The sequence below is a fragment of the Stenella coeruleoalba genome (assembly GCF_951394435.1).
Source record: "Stenella coeruleoalba genome assembly, chromosome: 10".
NCBI classification, from domain to species: Eukaryota; Metazoa; Chordata; class Mammalia; order Artiodactyla; family Delphinidae; genus Stenella; species Stenella coeruleoalba.
The window spans coordinates 57,119,140-57,131,443 of record NC_137156.1 but is presented as its reverse complement, the minus strand read 5'-3'; the positions used below and the strand labels follow the sequence as shown (position 1 = coordinate 57,131,443).

At 43.0% G+C, this 12,304-nt stretch overlaps 1 protein-coding gene across 1 annotated transcript in view; it reads right to left on the bottom strand.

Annotated features, from left to right (window-relative positions):
• DLEC1 (DLEC1 cilia and flagella associated protein) overlaps positions 1-12,304 on the bottom strand; it is a 99,617-nt gene that overhangs the window by 82,556 nt on the left and 4,757 nt on the right. The window contains 2 exon segments of the mRNA XM_079933777.1: positions 7,708-7,858; positions 8,874-9,395. Coding sequence (XP_079789903.1) covers positions 7,708-7,858; positions 8,874-9,254 — 532 coding nt within the window. The 5' untranslated portion in view covers positions 9,255-9,395.

Below are 12,304 nucleotides of genomic sequence, written 5' to 3'. Positions count from 1 at the left end.
AAAAAGAAAAGAAAAAGAAACAAAACTGGAAAATTCACTAAATTGTAGAAAATAGGCAACACACTTTTTTTTTTCCAGAATACCAAAGAGTTTATTCAAAAAAGTCACTTAATAAAAGCACAGTTTTGCAAGATTGTCTAAAACTTGATAATTCTGAACAAAAATAAAATGTCTGACCACTCCAAAATAGGAAAAGACAATCGTGTACAAATAGACATACACATTCTAGGCACTATGAAAACTGGCTAAATGTATGTTCCCAGCAAGAGACGTGTCACCATCCTAAGTCCCCTTAGTCACCAAATGCAGGATTAAGAGGCCAGAGTCAGGTTTCCCTTTCTAAGCCACTCTGTTACTCTCTAGGAAACTCTGGATCTCAGCCTAATCTCCAGCTCTGCCTGTACCTTGATAGGGAAGGAGGGAGGGACAATAGAAGAGAAGAGGAAAGGGGTGTGACATCTTTCTTAGGAAAGAAAAAAGGCACGGTGATGAGCTAGAAAGTGATGAAAGCAAGGATCAACTATCATTCACCCTGAATTCACCCATCACCCTGACAGTCCAACCTCCTTATTTTGTAGGTGAGAAAACAGACCTAGAAAAATCATGTGGTTTGCTCAAAATCACATGGTTACTACGTGCTGTAGTGCTTTATGTAAGATCAACTTGCCTCTCAACTTGGTTGGAAAATTAAAAAACCAAACCTGTCCCCAAACTTCAAGCAACACATTTTTGAACAGCCAATGAACCAAGGAAGAAATCACAAATAAAATTAGAAAATACTTAGAGACAAATGAAAATGAAAACACAACATACCAAAACTTATGGGACACCACAAAAGCGGTGCTAAGGAGGAATTTTAGAGCTATAAACACTTACATAAAACAAGAAAGATCTTAGATCAGTAACCTAACTTTAGGACTTAAGGAACTAGAAAAAGAACAAACTAAACCTAAAGCTATCAGAAAGAAGGAAGGAAATAATAAAGATTAGAGCACAGATTAACAAAGTAGAGAACAGAAAAACAATAGAGAAAATCAATGAACCCAAAAGTTGGTTCTTTGAAAAGATCAACAAAATTGACAACCCTTTAGCTACATCAACTAAGAAAAAAGAGAGAAGACTCAAAAGACTAAAATCAGAAATGAAAGTGGGGATATTACTACTGATTCTACAGAAATAAAAAGAATTATAAGTGAATACCAGGAACTGTACACTAACACACTGGATAACCTAGATAAAAATGGACAAATTCCAAGAAACACTAAGCCTACCAAGACTAAATCATGAAAAAACAGAAAATCTGAGTTGACTTATAACTAGTAAAGGGACTGAATCAATAATAAAACAAAAATTTCCCAACAAAGAAAAGCCCTGAACCAATGGCTTCACTGGTGAGTTCTACTAAACATTTAAAGAATTAATACCAATCCTCAAAATTTTCACAAAAAACTGAAAAGGAGGGAACACTTCTTACCTCATTCAAGAGGCCAGCATTACCCTGATATAAAACCAGACAAAGACACTACAAGAAAACTATATCCCTTACAAATACTGATCCAAAAATCCTCACGAAATACTAGCAAACTGAATCCAGTAGCATATTGAAAGGATAGTTCATCATGACCAAGTGAGATCTATTCCTGGAATGCAAGGATGGTTCAAAATACAAAAATTAATCAATGTAATATACCACATTAACAGAATGAAAGGGGAAAATCACGTGATCATCTCAACTGATGCAGAAAAATTTCTGAAAAAATTCAGCACCCTTTCATGATTTAAAAAACACTAAAAAACTAGAATAAAAGGAAACTATTTCAACATAATGAAAAGCATAGATGAAAACCCACAGCAAACATCACACTCAGTGGTGAAAGACTTAAAGCTTTTCCTCTACGATCAGGAATAAGGCAAGAATGTCTGCTTTCACCATTTCTAGCCACCACAGAACTGGAAGTTCTAATCAGAGCAATTAGGCAAGAAAAAGAAATAAAAGGCATCCAAACTGGAAAGGAAGAAGCAAAATTATTACTGTTTGCAGATATGATCTTATATATAGAAAACCCTAAATATTTCACACACACAAAAAACCTGTCAGAACTAACAAGTGAATTCAGCTAAGTAGTACATAAAGTCAACACACAAAAATCAGATGCATTTCTATATGCTAAAAATGAACAATCTGAAAAGGAAATTATGAAAATCCCACTTATAAGAGCATCAAAAAGAATAAAATACTTGAGAGTTAACCAAGGAGATCAAAGACTTGTACAATACAAAGTACAAAACATTGCTGAAAAAAATGAAAGAAGACATAAATAAATGGAAACACATTAGATGTTCATGGATTAGAAGACTTAATATTGTTAAAATGTCAATGCTATCCAAATCAATCCACAGATTCAATGAAACCTCTATCAAAATCCCAAGGATGTTTTTTTGTTACAGAAATAGTAAAACCCATCCCAAAATTCATTATGGAATCTCAAGGAACAGCCAAAAACAACAGCCAAAACAATCTTGAAAAAGAACAAAGCTGGAGGATTCACAATTCCTAATTTCAAAGCTTATAAGAAAGCTACAATAATAAGAACAACATAGTACTGGCATAAAGGTGGACATAGAAATCAATGGAATAGAACAGAAAGCCCAGAAATAAACTCTCATACATACGGTCAAACGATTTTTGACAACAGTGTCAAGACCATTCAATAGAGAAAGGATGGTCTTTTCAATAAGCAATGCCAGGAAAACTGGATATCTTCACACAAAAGAATGAAGTTGGATGCTTTTGTAATACTATATACAAAAAATTAACTCAAAATTAATTAAAGACCTAAATGCAAGACCTAAAACAATAAAACTCTTAGGAGAAAATACAAGGCCAACACTTCACAACATTGGATTTGGCAGTGATTTCACTGTATCTGGCAATGATTTCTTGGATATGACACCAAAGGCACAGGCAACAAAATAAAAATAGACAAACTGGACTTCATGAAAAATAAAAATTGTGCATCAAAAGACACTACCAACAGAGTAAAAATGCAACCCCCAGAACGAGAGAAAATATTTGCAAATCATGTATCTGATAAGGGATTAATAATGAGGATATATAGAGAATTCCTAAAACTCAACAACAACAAAACAATCGATTAAAAATGGGTTTGAATATGGGCCTTCCCTGGTGGTACAGTGGTTAAGATTATGCCTGCCAATGCAGGGGACACAGGTTTGATCCCTGGTCCAGGAAGATCCCACATGCTGCAGAGCAACTAAACTTGTGTGCCACGACTACTGAGCCTGCCCTCTAGAGCCCATGCACCACAACTACTGAAGCCTGTACACTCTAGGGCCCATGTGCCGCAACTACTGAGCCCACGTGCTGCAACTACTGAAGCCCTCACACCTAGAGCCTGTGCTCTGCAACAAAAGAAGCCACCACAATGAGAAGCCTGTGCACTGCAATGAAGAGTAGCCCCTGCTTGCTGCTACTAGAGAAAGCCCATGCACAGCAACGAAGATCCAGACACAGCCAAAAAAAAAGAATAAAATACCTAGGAATAAACCTACCTAAGGAGGCAAAAGAACTATACTCAGAAAACTATTAGATACTGATGAAAGAAATTAAGATGACACAAAGATGGAGAGATATACCATGTTCTTGGATTGGAGGAATCAATATTGTCAAAATGACTATACTACCCAAATCAATCTACAGATTCAATGCAATCCCTATCAAATTACCAACAGCATTTTTCACAGAATTAGAACAAAAACCTTTCCAATTTGTATGGAAACACAAAAGAACATGAATAGTCAAAGCAATCTTAAGAAAGAAAAATGGAGCTGGAGGAATCAGGCTCCCTGACTTCAGACTATACTACCAAGCCACAGTCATCAAAGCAGTATGGTACTGGCACAAAAACAAATACAGATCAATGGAACAGGAGAGAAAATCCAGAGATAAACCCACGCAACTATGGTCATCTAATCTGGGACAAAGGAGGCAAGAATATACAATGGAGAAAAGACAGTCTTTTCAATAAATGGTGCTGGGAAAAATGGACAGCTACATGTAAAAGAATGAAATTAGAACACACCCTAACACCATACACAAAAATAAACTCAAAATGGGTTAAAGACCTAAATGTAAGGCCAGATACTATAAACTCTTAGAGGAAAACATAGAACACTCTTTGACACAAATCGCAGCAAGATCTTTTTGATCCACCTCCTAGAGTAATGAAAATAAAAAGAAAAATAAACAAATGGGACCTAATTAAACTTAGAAGCTTTTGCACAGCAAAGGAAGAAACCATAAACAAAACAAAGACAATCCTCAGAATGGGAGAAAATATTTTCAAATGAAGCAACTGCCAAGGGATTAATCTCCAAAATATACAAACAGTTTATGCAGTTCAATATCAAAAAAAGCAAACAACCCAATCAAAAAATGGGTGGGGGCTTCCCTAGTGGCGCAGTGGATGGGAGTCCGCCTGCCGATGCAGGGGACACGGGTTCGTGCCCCGGTCTGGGAGGATCCCACATGCCGCAGAGTGGCTGGGCCCGTGAGCCATGGCTGCTGAGCCTGCGCGTCCAGAGCCTGTGCTCTGCGACGGGAGAGGCCTTGGCAGTGAAAGCCCCGTGTACCAAAAAAAAAAAAAAAAAAAAAAGGGTGGGACATCTAAACAGACATTTCTCCAAAGAAAATATACAGATGCTTAAAAAGCACATGAAAAGGTGCTCAACATCACTAACTATTAGAGAAATACAAATCAAAACTATAATGAATTATCACCTCACGCTGGTCAGAATGGCCATCATCAAAAAATCTACAAACAATAAATGCTGGAGAGGGTGTAGAGAAAAGGGAACCCTCCTACACTGTTAGTGGGAATGTAAACTGGTACAGCCACTATGGAGAACAGTATGGAAATTCCTTAAAAAACTAAAAATAGAGCGACCATATGATCCAGCAATCCCACTCCTGGGCATATATCCAGAGAAGACCATAATTCGAAAATATACGCACACCCAATGTTCACTGCAGCTCTATTTATAGTAGCCAGGACATGGAAGCAACCTAAATGTCCATTAACAGAGGAATGGATAAAGAAGATGTGGTACATATATACAATGGAATATTACTCAGGCATAAAAAAGGACAAAATAATGCTATTTGCAGCAACATGGATGGACCTAGAGACTGTCATACTGAGTGAAGTAAGTCAGAAAGAGAAAGACAAATATCATATGACATCATTTATAAGTGGAATCTAAAAGAAGATTACAAATGAACTTATCTACAAAACAGAAATAGAGTTATAAATATAGGAAATAAACTTATGGTTACTGGGGGGTAAGGGGAGAGGGATAAAGTGGGAGATTGGGATTGACATATACACACTACTATATATAAAATAGATAACTAATAAGGACCTAATGTATAGCACGGGGAACTCTACTAATACTCTGTAATGGCCTATATGGGAAAAGATTCTACAAAAGAGTGGATATATGTTTTTTTGAGGGGCTGGGAGGGCCTAGCAAAGGCTTTGCATTGAACCACAGTTGCTGGATTCTGCTCCCTCTGCCCTTAAACAGCCAGGGCTCTCTGTGGGCCCATCCCTGGCCAGATGCCTAGATTACCCTCCTAAAACCCAGCTCTCAGTAATGGCCTATATGGGAAAAGATTCTACAAAAGAGTGGATATATGTATTTGTATAACAGATTCATTTTGTTGTACACTTAAAACTAACACAACATTGTAAATCAACTATACCCCAGTAAAAAATTTTTTAAAAATGGGCTTGACAAGATATTTCTCCAAAGAAGATACACAAATAGCAAATAAGCATATGAAAAGACACTCAACATCACTAATAATCAGGGAAATGCAAATCAAAACCACACAGTGAGCTATCACCTCACACCTATCGGGATGGCTACACTCAAAAACAAAAACCACACACTGAAAAACCAGAAAATAGAGTTGGTGAGGATGTAGAGAAATGGGAATCCTCGAGCACTGTTGGTGGGCATGTAAAAATGACACAGGCACTGTGGAAAACAGTACGGTGATTCCTCAAAATATTAAAAATAGAACTACTATAAGATCTAGCAATTCCACTTCTGGGTATAAAGCCCAAAGAACTGAAAGCAGGGTCTCAAAGAGATATTTGTATGACCATGTTCAGAGTAGCATTATTCAGAACCGCTAACACCAGGAAGCAACCCAAGAGTTCATCAGCTGATGAATGGAAAAGCAAAATGTGGTATGTACCTACAATGGAATATTATTCAGCCTATAAGGAAGTTAGTTCTGACATAGGCTACAACATGGATGAACCCTGAGGACATTATGCTAAGTGAAATAAGCCAGTTGCAAAAAGACAAATACTGTATGATTTCACTTATATGAGGTACTTAGAGTAGTCAAAATTATAGAGACAAGGGACTTCCCTGGCAGTCCAGTGGTTAAGACTTCACCTTCCAATGCAGGGCGTGCAGGTTTGATCCCTGGTCAGGGAGCTGAGATCCCATATGCCTCTAGGCCAAATAACCAAGACATAACACAGAAGCAATATTGTAAAAAATTCAAAAAAGACTTTAAAAATGGTCCACATCAGAAAAAAATCTTAAATTAAGAAAAAAAATTATAGGGACTTCCCTGGTGGTGCAGTGGATAAGAATCCGCCTGCCAATGCAGGGGACACGGGTTCGAGCCCTGGTCCAGGAAGATCCCAAATGCCGCGGAGCAACTAAGCCCATGCACTACAACTACTGAGCCTGCGCTCTAGAGCTGGTGAGCCACAACTACCGAAGCCTGTGCGCCACAACTACTGAAGCCCGCACGCCTAGGGCCCATGCTCCATAACGAGAAAGCCACCGCAATGAGAAGCCCGTGCACCGCAACGAGGAGTAGCTCCCGCTCGCCAAAACTAGAAAAAGCCTGCGTGCAGCAACAAAGACCCAACGCAGCCAAAAGTAAATAAATTAATTAATTAAATTAAATAAATGGTCAGAAATAGTAACTTAAAAAAAATTTTTACAGAGACAGAAAGTAGAATGGTGGTTGCCAGGGGCTGGGGCAAGGCAGGGAATGGGAAGTTATTGTTTCATGGGCATAGAGTTTCAGTTTTACAAGATGAAAAGTTATGGAGATGGATGGTGATGATGTTTGTACAAGATTATGAACGTATTTAATACCACTGAACTGTATGCTTAAAAATGGTTAAGAGGGTAAATTTTATGTTATGTGTAGTTTACCACAGTTTTTAAAAATTGAGGAAAAACCCAACAGTCAAGAACATGAAAGACAGGAAAAGTTCAAAGAACTGTGCCAAATGAAAATTCTGAAAATGAGACATGACAATGACATGTAACATGACTTCCTAGACAGGATCCTAGACCAAGGGACACTGTGGGACAGCAGGTGAAACCTGCATGCTATCTGGGAAGTGGAGGTTAACGCTGCACCATTGCTGATTTCCTGGCTTAGGGGGTTGTGTGCTGGTTATGTAGGCGAGTGTCCCTGTTTTGGAGACATGCACAATGGAGTGTTCTGCGGTAATGAAACAACATATCTGCAACTCACTCTCCAGATGTTCAGAAAAAGACTAGAGAGGTAATGAAGCGAACACAGTAATACATTAACAACTGGGGAGTCAGGGTGAAGGGCATAGAGGAGCTCATCATACACACCTGGAGGCATCTTGATGAACGGCTCAAGGACCTGTACTTCGGCCTGGTGCATGGCCCGCTCTTTCTCCGCAAGGGCCCGTGCGCAGGCCTGAATGATATGTCTCTCCAACATTTCAACTTCATCCAGCCGCTGCTTATAGAGCTCCCGAATCTGGCAGGTGGGTGATCAGATGCACAGAAATATGGTGAGATCACACAGCTTTATTGAATCCCACCCCAGCATCAGGGCTTCCCGTGAAGCACAGAACAGTCACAGAACTGCAGAGACCATCTGGTCTAACTAGACAGATCTGAACTCCGAGACCCACAGAAGGAAGTGGCTTAAAGCTTTCATAGTAAAGTCAATTATGGCACCAAGTCTGAAACCCCATCTCCTGACTACTGGCTTCACAGTAAAGAGAGCTGCCATCTAACCTCTGAAATACCAAATATGAGTTAACACACCACCTGTGGCAGACAAAGGGTTGTGTCACCCAGACCCCCTTCAAGGAAGGACTTGCTACCTGGCTGCAGGGAGCATAGTGAGCTGAGAGCCTCCAGCTGTCAGCCCCTTCAGAGTTGATCTCAGCTGCTTGAAAGCACACAGCTGAGACTCCTTGAAGGGGGCTGTGGGCAGTATGGCCTGCTTAGCAGTCAGCCTCAGCAGAGACGACTCAAGTCAGCTACTTTCCTCCTTATACAGATTAAGGAAGCAGAGTTGCTGTTAGAGCCTGGACATGCTTCCTAAAATCTGGGCATGAATGCCTCGATTAAGATTGTGGTTTGTGACACAAGGGCAGGCACCCCAAAGCGGACGTGACTTTATCCTCTCCGGGGAACAACTATTCAGCTTTCTGCCCTCGTCGTTTCATTTATATGTGTAATATATAACGTGTGTATGCGTGTAGGGAAATAAAGATAGGTGCTAGAGATATATGCCGTTATGTGTGTATTCGCCTAAGCGCGTGTGTAGAATGTCCTCCCACTAGAATGTCGGATATACGGCGGCATGGACTTGGTCTGCTCTTTTCCATCTGCATCCCCAGTGCCTGGCACCCAACAGGGGCTGACTCTTGTCGAGTGGCTGAGTCGCGCCCTGGGTCGCCCGCACGGCCGCAGACGCGGTGACGCCGCCGCGCCTCGGGTGAGCACGCGGAGAAGCGCGCGGGACGCCGGGGCCGTGTTACCTGCTGAAGCTGGTCCACGAACTCCTCGTGCCGAGCATCCTCGCTGCCGCGGGCCTTGATCAAACTCGCACTCACCTCCTCGCCAATCACCTCGGCGGTATACAAGTTTTGAAAGACGCCGGTGAGCAAGTAAGAGATGTCTTGGGTGCGCGGCGAGGTGGGGCGCAGGCGCAGCAGGTGCGGCTCGGGGAGCGGCCGGAGCGTGAGCGGCGAGACGCGGCGGGGCCGACTACCTGGCTGGTAGAAAGACTCGGAGTAGGCGAGGGAGGACTGGCTGGGGCTGCGGATCCGAGTCGGACGCGGAGTTGGCGTCCACGTCGCCTCAGCGAAGGCGTAGGACTCAGACTCTGCGGACTGCTGCTCTCCCCTTCCAGTCTCCATGGCAACTGAGACGCCGCTAACTCCCTGCCGCACTTCCACTTCCGGCCCACCTCTTCCGCTTTGCGTCTGTTAAAGGGCGCTGTCGAGTCGTCATCCTCGTAAACGTTCGCACGGCAGTATTGCCTTTACGGAGAGGAGGACCTTAGCGTGGGGACCGACAGAGAAAGAGTTAATTGGCACAGCCAGGCCCGTCTCATTGCCAAAGCTTCTTCCTACTTACTTTCATCTGCCTATTCTCTAATTTGTTCAGCATTTATTAATTCGTTCATTTAATATTTATTGTATAAAGATTCTGTTTCAGGTCTGTGCTAGGAGCTAGAGATACCAAAGGAAGGCGGAGTTCACAACCGTGTGTGTGTGTGTGTGTGTGTGTGTGTGTGTGTGTGTGTGTGTGTGACCAGAGTGTTGAGCAAGGCGACAACAGGAAAACAACTGCAGTTTAGTGGGCTACGGTCAAGGTGGAGAAACTGTTTGTTGTCATGGAACCACAAAGGACAGGAACTTAACCAGTCTACAAAGAAAGCGAGTACAGTGGGTTTTGGGCAGAAGTGAAGACCAAGCAGAGGTTTAGAAGAATGAATAGACTCACCGTCATTAGCCATCAAGGAAGTGGAAATTAAAACTACAGTGCAATACCACTACACACTTAGTAGAATGTCAAGAAGTTGAATGAACGAACAAACAGGTGAACGAACCACGTGAGTGCGGGTAAGGATGTACAGCAACTTCTCATGTATCGCAACAGGAATACAAACCATTATAGCAGCTTTGAAAAACAGTTTGTCAGTTTCTTAAAACGTAACACATACATCAGGCCCACAACTAGGTGTTATTCCAAGTGAAATGAGAATGTTTGTGCCTACAAAGCCCTGTATGAGCAGCTTTATTCATCATCTCCAAAAACTGGAAAAAACCCAAATGTCCTTTCTACTGATAAAAAGATAAATAAATTGTGGTACATCTATATACAGCATACTCGCAGCAATAAAGATGAAACAGACTAGTGATACGACAGCACAGATGAATGTCAAATGCATTATGCTGGATAAAAGAAACCATTCTCAAAGGGCTACATATACATAATGAATGATTCCATTTAGAGGATATCTGTTTATAGAAAATGCAAACCAGAAAACAGATCAGTGGTTATCAGGAGCTGGTGATGGGAGCTAGTGTTGGCTCCAAAGGAGCAAGAGGGAATTTCTTGGGGTGATGGAACTGTTCTACATCTTGATTGTGGTGGTGGTCACAAAACTGTACGGATTTGTCGAAACTCACAGAACTGTACACCATAAAGGGTGAATTTTACTGTATATAAATTATACTTCCATTTTTTAAGTGAAAAAAAAAAAAAGAATGAGTAGGAGTAAGCCAGGGGAGAAAGAAAAAGGGCACTCCATGCAGAGGGACCCCATTGTGCTAAAACTGGGAAAGAGCACTGCAAATGGGAGGAAATGAAAGAAGTTCAGGGGTGGAACTCAGGGAGTTGAGGAAACTGCTAGGCAAGGGCCAGATCATAAATGGGTTTGTAGGCAACATTAAGGAATTTAAACTTTATTCTGAGGACAGTAGGAGGGCCATCAAGGTCTGAAGCTGGGTGTGTGGTGGTCCGCTGTATGTTCTACTGAGATCACTCTCGTTGCTGTGAGACAGCAGACTGGGGGGAGGCAAGAGGCATCAGGGAGCTCAATTGGGAAACTCACGCAGGGGTTAGGAAAGAGGTGAAGGGCGCTGGGATTCAAGTGAGAGGAATTGATTGGAGACGGAGCTAAAGGGTAGAATTGACAAGACTCGCTGATGGATCATGGGAGTGAGAGAGAAAAGGGGCCAAGAATGACTGCCACATATCCTGTGTGTGGGATCAGGTGGGTGATGAGATCATCCACTGAGATGGGGAGAGGCCTGCACTTGTCCAAGGCAGCAGCTTGACATCACAGTGACTGCCATCCTTGCCAGAGCATGGCTTCTGCTCACAGGTGGTATAAACATCCTCTTTTTACTGCTGGGGTGAGTCTGTGTGCCCTACAGCCTGAAACCCACTTCCTGAGATGAGGCCCAGGATGCTTGCCTACAGACCTGGGCCACTTCCGCTTCTCGTGGTTGGGCCTGGCTCCCTCATCTCTACTTTCCGGTATCTCTTCCATCCTCAGGGCTGGGAAGCCAGGGCCCCTGTTCTGCATTGTGTACTTGAGAGAATCCTGCTCTGAGTCTCCTCAAGCTACACCCTCTCCAGAGCGAGGAGGCCACAAGGTCAATGTGACATGCCCCGTGCCTGCCCAGACATTGTGAGCCCATTGACAGGACCTGTGCAGGCCACTTCTTTAAGGCCTTCCTCGCATTGCTGACCGGCGTGTGCACTAATGGGTAGCGTGGGTGGGGGTGGAGGCAGAGGGAGCTTGGGCAAGTGGGCTGGTTTGTCCAATTGCTCACGTGCATGTGAGCCCACCCACCCCACCACCACCATAGGGGAGGAAGGAGCTAGTAGAACAGTCTGGGGGCCTCCATTGCTCTAGAGTTAGGACGGGGCCTGCCCAAACCAGGTGGTCTTGTGCAAGCTCCCTGGCCCCCTTCCCTACCCTAGGGAATGACAGGACAATGGATTCTCACCATCACCTTTGGCCTCTCCATCCTGCCTCCAAACAGCCTCAGAGAAGGACACAGAGAGTCTGGCCCAGCCTGGGAGAGGCCTCCCCTTTTTCTGTGACCCTCCCACCTTCTGGCTTCAGCTCCCCCAGCTCTGCCCAGGCCAAGGTCTTCAGCAAAGCTCCAATTCCTCCTCTGCGCTCATCTTCCTTGACTTTTCAGCAGTATCTGCTGCTGCCCGTTCCCTCTTAATGACACACTCCCCTCCCTCGCTCCCCGCTTTCCTCTGTGCTTCCCCACCTCCACCATCGTCTCCCTCTTCTCCTGGTATCTCTCTGCCTGATAAGCTGGTTTCATCCCTGATTCCACTGTGCCCAGCAACCACTTTCTGTTTGCTCTGTGACTAACTGAATAAATGAATGGTTTCAACCGGGCACCAGTAACAAAGGACGCCAGTCTCCTCACCT